The sequence below is a fragment of the Amblyraja radiata genome, chromosome 9 (genome assembly GCF_010909765.2).
Source record: "Amblyraja radiata isolate CabotCenter1 chromosome 9, sAmbRad1.1.pri, whole genome shotgun sequence".
In the NCBI taxonomy this organism is placed as follows: Eukaryota; Metazoa; Chordata; class Chondrichthyes; order Rajiformes; family Rajidae; genus Amblyraja; species Amblyraja radiata.
The window spans coordinates 31063888-31080777 of record NC_045964.1 but is presented as its reverse complement, the minus strand read 5'-3'; the positions used below and the strand labels follow the sequence as shown (position 1 = coordinate 31080777).

Here is a 16890-nt window from a genome sequence, read left to right as displayed (position 1 = left end):
TGTGTGTAGGATAGTGTTATTAAGCCCCTGTCCCACTTAGGAAACCTGAACGGAAACCTCTGGAGACTTTGCGCCCCACCCAAGGTTTCCGTGTGGTTCCTGACGTTGCAGGTGGATGCCGGAGGTTGCAGGTAGTGGAAGCAGGTAGGGAGACTGACATAAACCTCCGGGAACCGCACGGAAACCTTGGGTGGGGCGCAAAGTCTCCAGAGGTTTCCGTTCAGGTTTCCTAAGTGGGACAGGGGCATTAGTGTGCGGGGATCGGTGGTTGACATTAACTCGGTGGGCTGAAGAACATGTTTCTGTGATGTATCTCTGAACTAAACTAAACTAAACTAAACTGAAGATGAAAGGCTATGAAGACGGTCACAGAACTCGTTGTCAGTCTTCACGGAGTAAGTAGGTGTTGTGTTTTAAAGAAAATCCTTTCTTTCTCTGTCTGGAGAGGATAAAAGGATGGAAAGCACTTCATTTTTAAGGTCAGGAATAAAAGGTTTTAACTTCATACAGTTTGGTCATTATAAAACACCTAAAAATTCTAATTCAGTTTGCCTAGGATATCATTACAAAAACATTGGATGAGGAGAAAAGCATTGTCTTGTACTATTTTACTTTATTCTCCAATGGTTGCCTTTGTTTCAATGCATCAATATGATGATTGAGGACACAGCACCTCCCCATCTGTTAGTAACAATACAAGCACGGACCATCTGGTCAGTAATCCATGCCAATAAATGGCAACTGGCTTTGTCGGCTGCACAATTTAATGTCTGCGAGATTGTCAACTTACACATTTGAAAGTATTTATGACATATCTGCCTTTCCTCTGATGTTGTCCTTTATCACGCGAGGAGACCCTTCGCTTTTTTCCAAACAGAGTCTCTTCAGAAAATAAGTAGTCCCAACAGTACAACAAAGCTAAAAAAGACACAAAGTATTTTGGAGTAATTCAGCGGGTCTGGCAGCATCTTTGGGAGAATATTTTGATGTTTCGGGTGGGGACTCTTCTTCAGGTTGGGACCTGAAGACAACTCTAAAGAATGGTCCCCACCCGAAACGTCATCTGTCCGTGTTCACCAGAGGTGCTGCCTGACCAGCTGAGTTACACCAACACTTTGTGTCCTTTGTATAAACGAGCATCAGCGGTTCCATGTTTCTACAGTACAACAAAGCAAGTGGATTTTCATTGGTGCAAGTGGAAGATCGCAGTGTAAGATTCCTCTCCGTTGCTCTGAGAGGATGGTGCAGAGAGCATTAGGATTTTGATGGATTGGTATTTTAAAAATGTGGAATTAATTTTGTGAACCACTAAGGAAAGCATGTGCAAAGACCTAAACAACACTCCATGATTCCAGAGTGGTTCCTGGCAAAAGCCTGCACAGTTGCATCAAAGCTTTCTTACTTTTTGTATTTCATCCTCCTTCAAAGAAAGATCAAAATACCATTCACCTTCCTTATATAGTTTAGTTTAGTTTTTGGTTTTAGAAATACAGTTACAGTTTTAGAAAAACAGGCCCTTCGGCCCACTGACCAGTGATCACCCCATACATTAACACTATCCTACACACTATGGGCAGTACAAACCTGTACAGTACATCTTTGGAATGTGGGAGGAAACCGGAGCTCCCGGAGAAAACCGACGCAGGTCACGGGAGAACGAACAAACTCCATACAGACAGCATCCATCGCCAGGATCGAGTCCGGGTATAATCTGGCACTATAAGGCAGAAACTCTACCGCTGTGTCACTGTGCCGCCATTTAGTTTAGAGATAGATTGCAGAAACAGGCCCATCAGCCCACTGAGTACGCACTGACCAGTGATCGCCCCGTATACTAACACTATCCTACATACTAGGAACAATATATAATTTTTACCGAGGCCAAATTAACGTACAAACCCGTTTCAGGTCGGGACACTTTTTCAGACTGATTGTGGAGGGGAATGGGAAGACTGGAACAGAGGAGAGGCAAGACAAAGCCTAGCAGGTAATAGGTTGATAAAGGTGAGGAGAGTTTTTCGATAGGTAGTTGATTGCACAAAGGCCAGAGATGAATCGGCAGAAAGGGTGAGACAAGAGGTTTGAAGAATTATAAATTGTGAATTGTAGGTGGAAGAGAGGGGTAGGGAGAAACAGGTGTGAGGTAGGGAGAAATAGGTGTGGGGCACAGGGGAGGGGGGTAGCGTATGGGGGAAGAATGGGAGGGTTATGTAGGTACAGTACATATAATTGGAGAATTCAATGTGTGCTGAAGGTAGACACAAAAAGCTGGAGTAACTCAGCTGGACAGGCAGCATCTCTGGAGAGAAGGAATGGGTGACGTTTTGACCAGATGAAACCCAAAACGTCACCCACTCCTTCTCTCCAGAGATGCTGCCTGACCCGCTGAGTTTCTCCAGCACTTTGTTTGTAAACCAACATCTACAGGTCCTTGTTTCTTGATTCCACATTATTTCTTGTTGTGACTTTGGTTTGAAGACAGATTAAAAATACGTTTAATCTTATATCCCACCACCGTTTCTTCTGCACTATCCTTTAAATGATCCTGTTTGCTTTCACTAGTCTTTTTCTCCAACTTTAATCTAGTTTTATAGTCTATTATATCTTTGCTTACCAATTTTTGCCATCTTCCTATTTCTGAAACTCTCCCAATCCTCAGGCTTAATTTCTTTTTGGCAACATCATATGACTTTACTTTTAATCAAATTCCTCCCTTAACCAATCCTTAGGTGCGACACAGTGGTGCAGCGGTATAATTTTTCCTGTACTGTACTATTCATGTAACTATGAAATACATGTCAATCACAACCTATCAATTGAAAATATGAAATATGACACAACTTTCATAAAGATTTACAGAAGAAAAATGTACAATGTTTTTAAGAAGAGCTGAACTATGTAAAGTTTTGATTCAGTTCAGTTGCAATCCCCCAAGAAGGATGCGATAATTCGGAAACAAAGAGAGGTTTGATGGTCCGAAATACAAGAAAGAAATGCCCTTCGGCAGCCTTATTTTTTATGATTGCCAACTCTGTCAGTAAACTTCATCTAATCCTGTTTCATCCTTTAAAACTACCTGCAGAATAATGTGTATCTCCTGGGACAAATGGAATACATAGTGACAAAGAGGATGTACTCCTTCTGGTGTGAATGGGAGAGTTGTTGGAAGACTGTGTGAGGTATAAATAACATAATAATGCAACCATTTAGTTGTGAAAGAATGAAAGTCTCTTGTTGCAAGAAAGAGACCTGCTTTTCTTCTGCGGGTTAAATTTTCTGACCTTTTGTATTTCCCTGGACACCTATGTTATGGTCATATTTGGGTCCTTTACATCATTTGAAGTAAACAGTGAAAAAAATAGGCGTAAACAGTTTATTTCAAGTGTGGAAAGGGAAGCTCTGCTTAATTGACTTTTGACGATAGATAAGTTACAGATGGAATGCCGAACTCTGCTGAAGCATTGCACAAAGTTCTGACAACTTCCAGCAGTTAGAAACTTTTTGTTATGACTCTGAAATTAACCATAACACCAAATATAATTCCTGAAGCAAGCTAACTACCCCATTTAACACACATGACTAAAATTGTTTTTTACTCCCACTACATTGCTAGATCTTACTACTAATAAACATGTAACATGGGTCTGATCAGATTATTTTAATAAGCGGAACCAAGTGTAAGTAAATCGGAAGTTAACATAAACTTGGAAGGAATTAGATCTGTTAGACAGGTTGTGTCTGTGTATTTTTCATCTAATTACATATTTATGTTTTCATTGTGTCACAGCTTCCTGGCAGAGAATGCTCAGAGAATTACCATGTGCTTTATTCTGGATAGAGTGTTAAAAATGTCATTTAATAATTATATATTAAACAACTAAAATGCTCCTGGTTTCATTGCAACTGTATATAATTAAATTTTGCCATGACATTTTACATTATGTAAGTATACGATGGTGACGTTTAAGGGAACTTTTAGATAGGCATGTGGAAGTGCAGGGTAGAGGGATATGGATCATGTACAGGCAAATTAGATCAGTTTATTTCATGTTCTCTTGCCGTCATGCTCAGGCACAAGGGTCTGTTCCTGTGCAGTACTGGTCTATCTATATTACTAAAAGTCTGATCTTGACCACTTCCTGTTGTTCTGTATATTGATTTTAGAAAAAACGCTGCCACTTACGGCTGAATTTGAAAATGAAAATGTGGTTGGTTTGAAGTGAAGCACAGCAAATGGCCATTGGTGGTGGTTGGTTTGAAGTGAAGCGCAGCAAATGGCCGTTGGTGGTGGTTGGTTTGAAGTGAAGCACTGCAAATGGCTGTTGGAGGTGGAAACTTGACAACTTCCTGTTTGCACTGTATATTGATTTTAGATAAAATGCTACCACTTACGGCTGTGATTTTTGGCCATCTTACTCAGTCCCCATCCGCTCATCAGGTGCAGAGGATTCTTCCCAGCAATGAAAAATAAAAGTTTTCTTAGTGTTTAAAAAATGTTGAGAATCTCTCTCCTGTCAATCGTGCCATGAAGGCCACACCCCTTCCGGTGGGAGGGGGGTGGGATTATAAAACACGGAAGTGTGGGTGTGGCTCAGTCTCTGCAAGATGGGGAGGGAGAGGTCACGACTCTGTCTGAGCTGCGAATCAACTGAACACACTGAGTGTCCACTGAACTGTGAGTGTGGTGTTTATGTGGTGTTTTGTGTGGTTTTATGGTGGTTTCACCCTGCTTGAAATAGTATGAAAATGCATTTGAATGTGGTGGCCTTGCACCCTGCATGAAATGGTACAAAACTGCATTTGAATGTGGTGGCCTTGCACCCTGCATGAAATGGTACGAAACTGCATTTGAATTTGGTGGCCTTGCACCCTGCATGAAATGGTATGAAACTGCATTTCAATTTGGTGGCCTTGCACCCTGCTTGAAATGGTATGGAACTGCACTTGAACTTGGTGGCCTTGCACTCTGCTTGAAGTGGTATGAAACTGAACTTGAATTTGGTGGCCTTGCACCCTGCTTGAAGTGGTATGAAACTGCACTTGAATTTGGTGGCCTTGCACCCTGCTTGAAGTGGTATGAAACTGCACTTGAATTTGGTGGCCTTGCACCCTGCTTAAAGTGGTACGAAATTGCACTTTAATTTGGTGGCCTTGCACCTTGCTTGAAGTGGCATGAAACTGCACTTGAACTTGGTGGCCTTGCACCCTGCTTGAAATGGCATGAAACTGCACTTGAATTTGGTGGCCTTGCACCCTGCTTGAAGTGGCATGAAACTGCACTTGAATTTGATGGCCTTGCACCCTGCTTGAAATGGTCGGAAACTGCACTTGAATCTGGTGGCCTTACATCCTGCTTGAAGTGGCATGAAACTGCATTTGAATTTGGTGGCCTTGCACCCTGCTTGAAATGGCATGAAACTGCACTTGAATTTGGTGGCCTTGCACCCTGCTTGAAATGGCATGAAACTGCACTTGAATTTGGTGGCCTTGCACCCTGCTTGAGGTGGTAGGAAACTGCACTTGAATTTGGTGGCCTTGCACGCTGCTTGAAGTGGTAAGAAACTGCACTTCAATTTGGTGGCCTTGCACCAGGCACGTGCCGTGAGTAATTAGTCAGGGTAGGCAGTGGCTTTTAAAAATCTTGAAAACCGCGCATGCGCAGATTATTCTCTCCCCCGTAAACTGTGAGTCGGCTTTAAAAAAAATCGTGGAAACTGCGCATGCGCGGATTGTTTTCCCCCCGGTGAGCTGTCAGTCGGATTTTTTTTTAAATTGTGGAAACCGCGCATGCGCACATTGTTCTCTCGACTTTTATCAAGTAATTTGTCTTCAATCGGTCCTATCTCTTAATAAAGTATTAAAAAACATATGGCTCAAAGAAATTTACTTACCATATTATTTGTACACAAAATCCATTCTTCTCTCTTTGTTTGCAGCAAAAATATCCATAACTTTTTCATAGAAATTAGCAGTGGGACTTGCTCCATCTGAGTAAATCTTTCCTTTTCAATAGAAATTAAAGCAAGTGATGAAAGCCTTTCATTGGACATTCTATTCCTGGTGAAGCTTTTAATTCTTTTCAAAGCTGAACATGATCTCTCAACAGAAACTGTTGTAGCAGGAATTGTTAAAATTAATTGTAGCAGCTTCACAGCTTCAGGGAACGTTTGTTCCAGTCCATTTTGAAATATAAAAACAAATAAATCTTTAAATGATTTATCCCGAAACACTTGTGCATTATAAATTCCAGCTAGATCCGCTTTCAGTCTTATGACATCAAAGAAGTTACCGTAGTTTCTTTCTAAACTTTCTATTGCCTCCTGATCAATTTGACAAGCAAGTTTTTGAAACTTGTTTCCATCAACTAAGGAAATGAATTGTAAATTTTTGAAGTCGCTGTATCTTGCTTCCATATGCTTCAATATATCAACCAATATCAGATCAAATATTCGTGCTCTCTCTTCTTTAATTGGACTTTTTGAACGAGATTTTGATTCAGTCAGGTCATTTTCTTTGCAATATTCTTCAAACTTTTCATGAATGTCATCAAAATATTGGCGCACATCCTCAAGCGAATGTATTGTTTCATTGATTCTTTCAATGCAATAAGGAATATCTATCATTTTAGTTCGCAAAATGTTGTAGAGAGTGTCAGTTTTAATGAAAATTTAATTATAAACCATGAGAAGAAAGTATGTAGAATCTTTTGTTATCCAAGCATAACACCCATTGCTCCTCACCAAAGTTTCAGGATCCCACAATAAAGGATTGCTGTTAATGCTGTCAAAAAGTTTACAGAGGTCTCCATGATATTGCAAAATAGTTAGAATTTGCTTTGAGTTTGAAGTCCATCTGGTTGGTGCTGCCTTTGGAATACGTTTCTGCATTATTTCATCAAGAAACTGCGTTTGTTTTGTAGAATGACTAAAAAATGAGGCAAGAGCGTCAATGGTCTTGAAAAGGCCGGTACATTCAGGTATGAATTTTGCTGACTGAGACAGAACAAGATTCAACTTATGAGCACAGCAGTGGGTAAATAAAGCTGACGGTGCCTTTTCCCTTCCTTTAGCCTGAATACCATTTAAGTTTGATGCCATTACCATTGCTCCATCGTATGTCTGTGCTACAAGTTTCTCAGCACAAGTATATTTGTCTAAGTTATTGAATATGCATTCTGTTACACTAGTAGCAGTTCTGTCCTTAGGTTTGTCAAAGCCTTTGAATGCTTCTTTAATTTCAGAGTCCAATATATACCGTAATACTGTAGAGCACTGAGCTGTATTTGAAATAACAGTGGATTCATCCACTTCTATGGCAATGAATGGGGCTTTTGCGATCTCTTCTTTAATATTATTTTCTACAACTGTGCCTACTGCTTCAATCAAGTCATTTTGTATCTTGTTAGAAATGCCAAAAAAAATGGATGAACTTTGTAAATTATGTGCCAATTTTTCATCAAATTTTGCTGTATATTTCAGTAACTCAATATAGTTTCCACGATTTAGCGATTCTTTGTTTTCATTATCATCGCGAAAAGCAAGTTCTTGTCTGATCAAAAAGCAAGTAGCACATATTAACTTTTTTAGTATCTCTCTGTTCTCCTTAACTTTTTCATTGTGAATATCGATGCTAAGTTGCTTCTGCTTATCTATGAGCAAGTCGATCCGTGTAGACCCAAATGTCTTCAATGCTATTTGGCTTTCATAATGCGCAGCAGATCTCTCGTGCTTGTTTAAAGCATTAGGTAGCAATGTTACAAAATTTTGAGATTTAAAAAATCAAGTCTGTAATTTATCCCATCAGATAAAGCATAAAAAGAAGTTTAATTTGTCACCTAATTCACTTTCATATCATCAGTATTAAAAAAGTTATGGCCATTTTCATACTCGGAAATTAGCATCTTGTTCCCTATTGCTTTTCCATTGACTTAACACAAAAGCTGTGATCGAGGACAGTCAAATGGCCATAACTTTCTTAAAAATTAAGAGAACTAAAATAAATTTTCAGTTATTATAGATTGAAGCATTCTGAAACAAATATGAAACAATCTTACTTAGTTGACTTGAACTTAAAGCATATAATTAGTTAGTTACCTAATTGTAGCTAATTACAAAATTCAATTACTAGATCTAAACGTCTATCAATTTCTTAAGAATGGATTAACATTTTTAAATAGCCTAAGTGTCCAAATAACATTCACACAAGAATTCAGAATATAACATAATTTTTAAATCTCATTGTCATGGATTTATAGGCCAAATGGAAGGAATTTAATGTTTAATACCTGTAAATTAATGGCCATTTAAATCATCTTGCGAGTGGGTTTTTATGGAACGCGATCATTTGGAACGTTGCGATTTGCGGTGATTTAGATCCCCATATCGGCATGCCGGTTCGTATGGGGACTAAATCACCGTTTCGCAACTTAAAATGTGAACTAAAGGCATCTTAAGGACCACTTTTATACATAAAAATAAACGTCTTTCTTTTACCTGTCACCTACATGAAATCCGTCCCCGTTGTCGGCGTTGACGGCTTTAGAAGCTGATTTAAAAATGACTCCAGCACTGAACTAGTCGGACGATTTAAAAAAAAAAGACTCAGAACGGCCGTCGGAACGATTCTTCAGCAAAAGCTTGCACTCCAACCAAATATAATCCAGGACAAGGTAGGAAAAAAACCGCATTTTAACCCCCCCCCCCCCCCCCCCCCCCCCCGCTCAAAGGCGCCAAAATCACGAAAACGGCCAGTGGCAGAATTGCAGCGCCGCTGAAGGTAAGTATTGTAACATACCTACATTAGGCAAATTATTTAAATCACTGTATCCACCTGCTACCCATACAGTTCCACTAGATACTGAAAATAACAGGCACGGGAAACAAACAACCTATTTGTTGAAATACAACCACATAGCCACTCTTTCCTGTTGTACCAAGCTGTTTTAAATGTTCTAATTATTTTTGTTCCTTTGCGCTGTTGAAGTTCTTTAAGGTCCGGCGTTGGTCTGCCATTTTAAATTATTTTGGTCTTTTCCTCGTAGGTTTGCTTCGAGAAACTCTTCAGGTAATCACTATCCATCTTTGAAAATCCCGCCAAGAAACTTGCGCATGCGCAGTAGGCTGGTGTGTATGAGCAGTGCGCAACGCAGCACATGCACGCAGTCTACGGTGTAAAGGCAGAATTTCAGCGGCCTTTACAGACCGTTCCCACTGATGGCTTGAAGCATTGTCGACGGCACGTGAGTAGTACATTCTTCCGCATTTAAAACGTACTATGGATGAAAGGCACGGGAGAATTTTACTTCGGAGTCACGTGAGTGACTACGTGAAGACCCCGTCCAGCACGCATGCGCGACATAGCGTCTCACGCAGTGCAGAGCGACGGACGGGAGTACGAGCTCTCCCGCAACAATTTGAAAACGGACCTCCAGGTAAGCAAACTTACTCTGAGGACATGGTGTTTTGGAAACCTTGTTCTGTTTTATTTTTAAATAGGAACATGAACAAGGAAACAAGGATGGACCAGGAGGGTTCCAGCAGTGGGGGGCGACCGGCAGCACATGGACCGCACACGCTGCGGTCCACAGTCACCGACAGCATTCCGAGCCGAGCCCAGCGCCGCTAGCACAGCTCAAACAACTGCAGCGGGCTGGAGGCAAGGCACTACGGAAGTCAGACCGGCCGGTTCACTCAGACGAGCCCGGCACGGTAGACTCACCACCCGAGAGCAGCAACAGGTGACCGTTTCAAGCCTTATGGAAAGGCTCATGGAGCAAATGCTCCAGCGAGACTTGCTACGTGAGATGGGGCAAGCTCACCAACACTCCCGCTCCAGTGCACTAACAAGCACTGGCCATCGCATCTCCCTCAACAGAGGGGAGCGTTGGCGACCAGGACTGGGCTGGTCAAGAACAGGGGTCACTGGCTGAAGAAACCGGGAGTATGCTTGAGGTACAGGACCAGGAAGAGCTGCTGGGAGTGGTGAACCGCTACGTGGCAACACCGCGAGCGGGACGGCCATTACAGCCTAAACTGGCGGCCAGCTTACTACCTGTCCTTTAAACCTCTCCAAGACAGGTAGTCAATGAGGCGTTGGACCTTATCACGCCTCCTTAAAATTGCATTTTGCTCAATATGCCTGCCGTTACTGGGGATACATTGAACAGGGTATCAAAACCCAAGAACTTAAATTGCAAAAAATGTTGATACCCCTGACGTCGGCTATCATTTCATATGCTCATTCCATGGACAGGGTTGACATTACAGAACACCCTGGCTCTACTGTGCAGCACAATATGTGATTAACAACCTCCGGAAGGAGGTCATAAAACCTGCCCTCAACCCCAAAAATTCGCAGGACTGTGTAGAACGCCGGCCTCAGAACCACAGATCCTGCTATTTGGCAAAGAATTACCAAAACAAGCCCAAAAATCTGGACGAAGAATCCAAGGCATTTGGCCTCATGAGGGCAGGACCTGGAATGAGCTAAACCACTCAAACCCAGACGGCAGTACCTCTACGCATCCACCAGTAGGCGTCTGCTTCATGGTACTGGTGAAAGCTCGGGGCCCGCATACCATCCCCGGAAGCCTTTCGGGACAGGGCCCAGAGCGGGCCCCATGGAAAATGCGCCACCCCCCAACAGCACCACCCCGACAGACAAGGAACCAGAAACCGAAGAAATGAACACACCACCAAACAACAGTGGAGGTAGGCGGGTATGGTTCCTACCATCACATAAAAGGTGGGGGGATTGTGCTAACAGGGGGGAGACTATACCTGTTTTTGGAAGCATGAAGGACTATCACACTTGGTAGTTATAGACCAAAAAGTATTCATGGATAAAAATTGAATTCATTCAAGAAAACTTGCCACCAGTTCAGTATGCACCCCAAAGGGGTTTTACCCTCTCACTAAAAAGAAAACATGAGGGACAAGCTGAACTGGAGAAGTTACATACAAAGGGAATCATAGAGAAATATAAACACGAACCTTTGGAATTCGTATTAAATTTACTAAAACCAAAAAAGATGGTGAATGTCGCATCATCATTGACTTAACCACATTGAATACTTTCGTCAGGTATACACACCTTAAAATAGGAAAACATTTGTAACTGCCAAACAATGGATTTCCTAAGGATACTTTATGGCAGGCATCGACTTAAAAGATGCATACTATTCAGTACCCATTCATAAAGATCATCGTAGATACCTAAAATTTACCTGGATGGGGCAACTATGGCAGTACAAATTATTGACTAATGGTCTAACATGAGCCAAAACTGTTTACCAAGATATTAAAACCAGCCCTGACACTATTAAGGAAACATATTGTCATGGCATATCTTGATGATATTTTAATAATAGACAAAACCATGGAATTAGCTAATTCAGCAGCATTAGCTACTAAAAACTTATTTAACCTTGGGCTTTGTCATACATCCAGATAAATCTACGTTGACACCATCTACAACTATGGACTATCTGGTATTCAAATTAACTCAGTCCACATGTCTATATCGTTGCCAAAAGAAAAGTCAGCAGAATTGGCACAAACCTGTAACAAATTAATGGTTAACAATCGACCAACCATTCGACAAGTGGCAAGAGTAATTGGGAAATTAGTAGCAGAATTACCAGCTACCTAGTTTGGACCTTTGCATTAGAGCAAAGGTGCTAGCGCTTTAAACAACATGCAGGTCACTTTGACTGAACCATGAAATTGCCTATTTTCAGACATAATGATGGAAAGAGAACATTTGGCATAGTTCCAGTCCCATCATTTATCGATAACCCATATCCAGAACAGGTGGTAGATGGACTAATCTAGAATCATCACTACTACAGACACTGGACATAAAAACTATTTGGAAATGTTGGGTGCGTTCTATGGGTTAAAAGCATATTGTTCAAAAGTGCACCATTTGCATGTTCGTTTACAAATTGACAATACCACAGTGGTGGCCTATACTAACCATATGGGCGGGATAAAATCGATATCATGTGATAATTTGATCAACACAATCTGGTAATGGTGTGTCGACAAACATATTTGGCTATCAGCAACTTACCTACCAGGTAAGCTAAATACAGTGGCAGACATGTTAAACCCCAAAGTATTTGCTGAAATTACAAAGCAATATGGAATACCAGATATCGATCTCTTTGCATCCCGACTGAATCACCACGTACCGATGTATGTCGCTTGGGACCGGGCCTTGAGGCAGCGGCGATGGATACATTCTCGCTGAACTGGAGGGAACTAATCTATGTTTTTTCCCCCCTTCTGCCTCATCAGTCAGGTACTACGCAAAATACAGGTGAACTTCGGGCTTTTTAGTAGTACCCGACTGGCCTACACAGCCATGGTTCCCAATGGTCCTTGACAGGGTCATTGAAACCCATAACCATTCCCAGCGGACCAGATATACTGATCCACCCTGTATCAGGCGAAAGTCACCCATGCTAGGACAGAATAAGCCTACTGGATTGCAGATTCCAAAAAGACCTTTTGCTGGACCTGGGATTGGCAAATAGGACCATGGACACGATGACAGCATCTCACTGACTTTCCACCAAGAAACAATATCTCTCCAGTATAAGAAAATGGAAACATACTGCTCGAGAACAGGGACAACCTACTAATCAACCACCATATCTATGTACCGGAGTTCCAGGCCAGCCTTCACCACGATGAAGGTCTGAGCTATAGCACTATCAAATGTGCTAGAAGTGCACTGTCAGCCTATCTAAGACAGGCACCAGGGAAACAGGCCATAGTGTCTCATCCACTGGTGGCCAAATTAATGAGAGGTACCTTCAATTCAAAACCCCCTAGACCTAGATATACCAAAATCTGGGATGTCAGCGTTGTCCTGACATACCTAAGGGATGGCCACCAGCCAGATCCCTCACTCTGGAAACAGCTACCCTGTATACGGCCATGCTGATGGCTTATTCTCAGCATAAGGGACCAGTCCTTTTACCTACTCAGACTGGACAATATGGTCGTAACATCAGACCAAATAACATTCACCATTCAGGAGCTGGTAAAACAGAGTAGACCAGGAACTTCAGGACTCATTATGGAATTCCGGGCGTACCCACCTGACCCCCGTTTATGTGTCATGACTCACCTTCTACAATATATCAACACAACCTAAAATTCCCGAGGGAGACAAAAAGCACGATGGGTCAGCCACAAAAAAGCCACATGGTCGGGTACCGAGTCAAACCATCTCTAGATGGCTCAAACAGGTATTGGGAGCTGTTGGAGTGGATACCGATATTTACACATCTCACTCCACCAGGGCAGCATCCACGTCGGCGGCTAACAGAATGGACGCGCCATTGGACCTACCCTGGTAACAGCGGGGTAGTCCATGGAAATAACTTTTCAAACATTCTACAACAAGCCATTAACAAAACCTGTTTCACTTGCAGAGAGAAATTTAGACGCTACAAAAAATATATAATTTAAGCCCGGGGGAGCATTAATTTCTTTGTTATTATTTTCAAATAATACCATTATTGTTTTACAAACAGATTCATGTTTGATTACAATAACATACTTCCTCCCTTGGATGACTTCGGCAGCGAGTGAAGTATGGACTGTTACACGGTTTGAAATCACAGAGCTTTAAAATCTTCACGTAGTCACTCACGTGACTCCGAAGTAAAATAGTAAGATTAAATGAGAATTTACCAGTTTGAAGTTTGATCTTTATTTTATGAGGAGTTACGATGAGGGATTACGTGCCCTCCGCTCCCACCCTCAATTATAGAGATCAATAATCTCTATAATCTCTTAGTTCTCCTTATCTTTACTATGTTTATTTCAATTATTGTGTTGTTTCTGTGATTCCACACCGCTGCTTTGAAGTATGTCGTGCATGCGTGCTGGACGGGGTCTTCACGTAATCCCTCATCGTAACTCCTCATAAAATAAAGATCAAACTTCAAACTGGTAAGTTTTCGTTTAATCTTACTATTATGCCTCCATAAGAGATCAATCTCTTATGGAGGCATAATTCTCCCGTGCCTTTACTATTTATGACCATTTTATATATGTTTTATATATATTTTATATATATATATAACACATCAGGCTTCAGTGACTGAGCTGCCTCCCCAAGAATCCATTTGGCCCACAATGTCCATACTAGCCCTCTGGAAACCAGTCCCTTCAGCCCACACACCCATACTAGTGCTCCAGAAAGCCCCCCCCCCCGGCCACCAATATTGTAATTGGTGGAGAGGTGGAATATTGAGTTGGGGGACTAGCCCTCCCGTGTGAACATGGGACCCAACGGGTCCCACTTAGTCTAGTAATGTAATAAAAAGGAACTGCAGGTGCTGGTTTTTATCAAAGCTGGACACAAATTCTGAAGTAGGGACCAGACCCGAAACGTCATCTATTCCTTTTCTCTAGAGATGCTGCTTGGCCTTCTGAGTTACTCCAGCATGTTGTGTCCATCTCCCTTCCATTGACTCCATCTACACTTCACGCTGCCAGCAAAGCCACCAATATAATTAAGAACGAATCTCACCCCAGTTATTCCCTCTTCTCCCCTCTCCCATCAAGAAAGAGGTACAGAAGTCTGAAAACGCACACCACCAGATTCAGGGACAGTTTCTTCCCTGCTGTGATCAACCAACAAAACCATCCTATCACCAACTACAGATTGGTCCTGACCTCCCATGAACCTCATTGGAGACCCGCGGACTATCTTTAATTGGACTTGACGGGACTTTATCTTGCACTAAATGTTATTCCCATGATCTTGCATCTGTACACTGTACCCTGCGGATGGCTTGATCATGTGTAGTAATCATGTGTTGTTTTTCCACTGACTGAATAGCATGCAACAAAAACTTTTCACTGTATCTCGGCACACGTGTCATCGAAGATAACTAAAAGGACAATACGGGGAGAAAAGATGAGGTACGAAGGTAAGCTAGCCAAGAATAGAAAGCAGGATAGTAAAAGCTTCTTTAGGTATGTGAAGAGGAAAACATTAGTTAAAACCAAAGTTGGACCCTTGAAGAAGGGTTTTGGCCCGAATCGTCGCCTATCTCCTTCGCTCCATAGATGCTGCTGCACCCGCTGAGTTTCTCCAGCATTTTTGTGTACCTTAGACCCTTGAAGACTGAAAAAGGTGAATTTATTATGGGGAACAAGGAAATGGCAGATGAGTTGAACAGGTACTTTGGATCTGTCTTCACTAATGAGGACACAAACAATCTTCCTGATATAGTAGTGGCCAGAGGATCTGGGGTGACACATCAATGATTTGAATGAAGGGATTCAAAGTAACATTAGCAAATTTGCAGATGACACAAAGCTGGGTGGCAGTGTGAACTGTGAGGAGGATGCTATGAGAATGCAGGGTGACTTGGACAGGTTGGGGGAGTGGGCAGATGCATGGCAGATGAAGTTTAATGCGGATAAATGTGAGGTTATCCACTTTAGTAGCAAAAACAGGAAGGCAGATTACTATCTAAATGGCGTCATGGGAAAAGGGGAAGTACAACGTGATCTGGGGGTCCTTGCTCATCAGTCTATGAAAGTAAGCATGCAGGTACAGCAGGCAGTGAGGAAAGCGAATGGCATGTTGGCCTTTATAACACGAGGAATCGAATATAGGAGCAAAGAGGTCCTTCTGCAGTTGTACAGAGCCCTAGTGAGACCACACCTGGAGTATTGTGTACAGTTTTGGTCCCCTAATTTGAGGAAGGACATTCTTGCTATTGAGGGAGTGCAGCGTAGGTTTACAAGGTTAATTTCCGGGATGGCGGGACTGTCGTATGCTGAGAGAATGGAACAGCTGGGTTTGTACACTCTGGAGTTTAGAAGGATGAGAGGGCTTCTCATTGAAACATATAAGATTGTTAAGGGCATGGACATGCTAGAGGCAGGAAACATGTTCCCGATGTTGAGGGAGTCCAGAACCAGGGGCCACAGTTTAAGAATAAGGAGTAAGCCATTTAGAATGGAGACGAGGAAACACTTTTTCTCACAGAGAGTGGTGAGTGTGGAATTCTCTGCCTCAGAGGGCAGTGGATGCAGGTTCTCTGGATGCTTTCAAGAGAGAGCTAGATAGGGCTCTTAAAAATAGCGGAGTCAGGGGATATGGGGAGAAGGCAGGAACGGGGTACTGATTGGGGATGATCAGCCATGATCATGATCATTGAATGGTGGTGCTGGCTCGAAGGGCCGAATGGCCTACTCCTGCACCTATTGTCTATTGTCTAATTTATAACGTAGATCCTTCTCAGGTAATGGCACATGAACTGTTTGTAACCTGCGGACATGCAGGCCATTGATCAAAGGATAGAAATCTCTCTCTCATACCCCTCCAAGTTTTGGTCACCCTGCTGAGGGAAGTTTCTTGCTGGATAGAATGCAGAGATTATTTACGAGGATGTTGCAAGGATTCTAGGGACAGAAATTCTGTAGTCGAGGGACTACAGGGAGAGATTGGGCAGGCTAGGACTTTATTCCTTGGAGTGCAGGAGGTGGAGAGGTGATCATATAATAAAGATAATGAGGGGAATACATAGGGCACAGAGCATGGGGATCAAGAAGTCCAGGACACAGGTGGGAAAGGTTTAATAGGAACCTGAGGGGCACCTTTTCCACAGTGTGGTGTATCTATGGAACAAGCAGCCAGTGGAGTTCATAGAGCAAAATTTAAAAACATAATATGGACAGTTACATGGATAGGAGGTTTAGTTGGATATGGACCAAATGCAGGCAGGTGGAACTGGTGTAGATGGGGCATGCACGGACAAGCTGGGCCAAAGGACCTGTTTCCATGCTGTATGACTGTATTGTCACTCAAGTGTAATATGTTCAATACATTATTATTTGGAACAATTATTCAAAT

The 16890-nt window shown here is 42.2% G+C and overlaps 1 protein-coding gene across 1 annotated transcript in view; it reads right to left on the bottom strand.

Moving 5' to 3' along the window:
• Nucleotides 1–6668: 6668 nt before the first annotated feature.
• LOC116976613 overlaps nt 6669–16890 on the bottom strand; it is a 34991-nt gene continuing 24769 nt past the window's right edge. Inside the window, exons 2-3 of the mRNA XM_033026440.1 lie at nt 8798–8887; nt 6669–7739 (exon numbers count right to left, since the gene is read on the bottom strand). Coding sequence (XP_032882331.1) covers nt 6669–7739; nt 8798–8887 — 1161 coding nt within the window. The remainder of the gene's footprint in view (nt 7740–8797; nt 8888–16890) is intronic.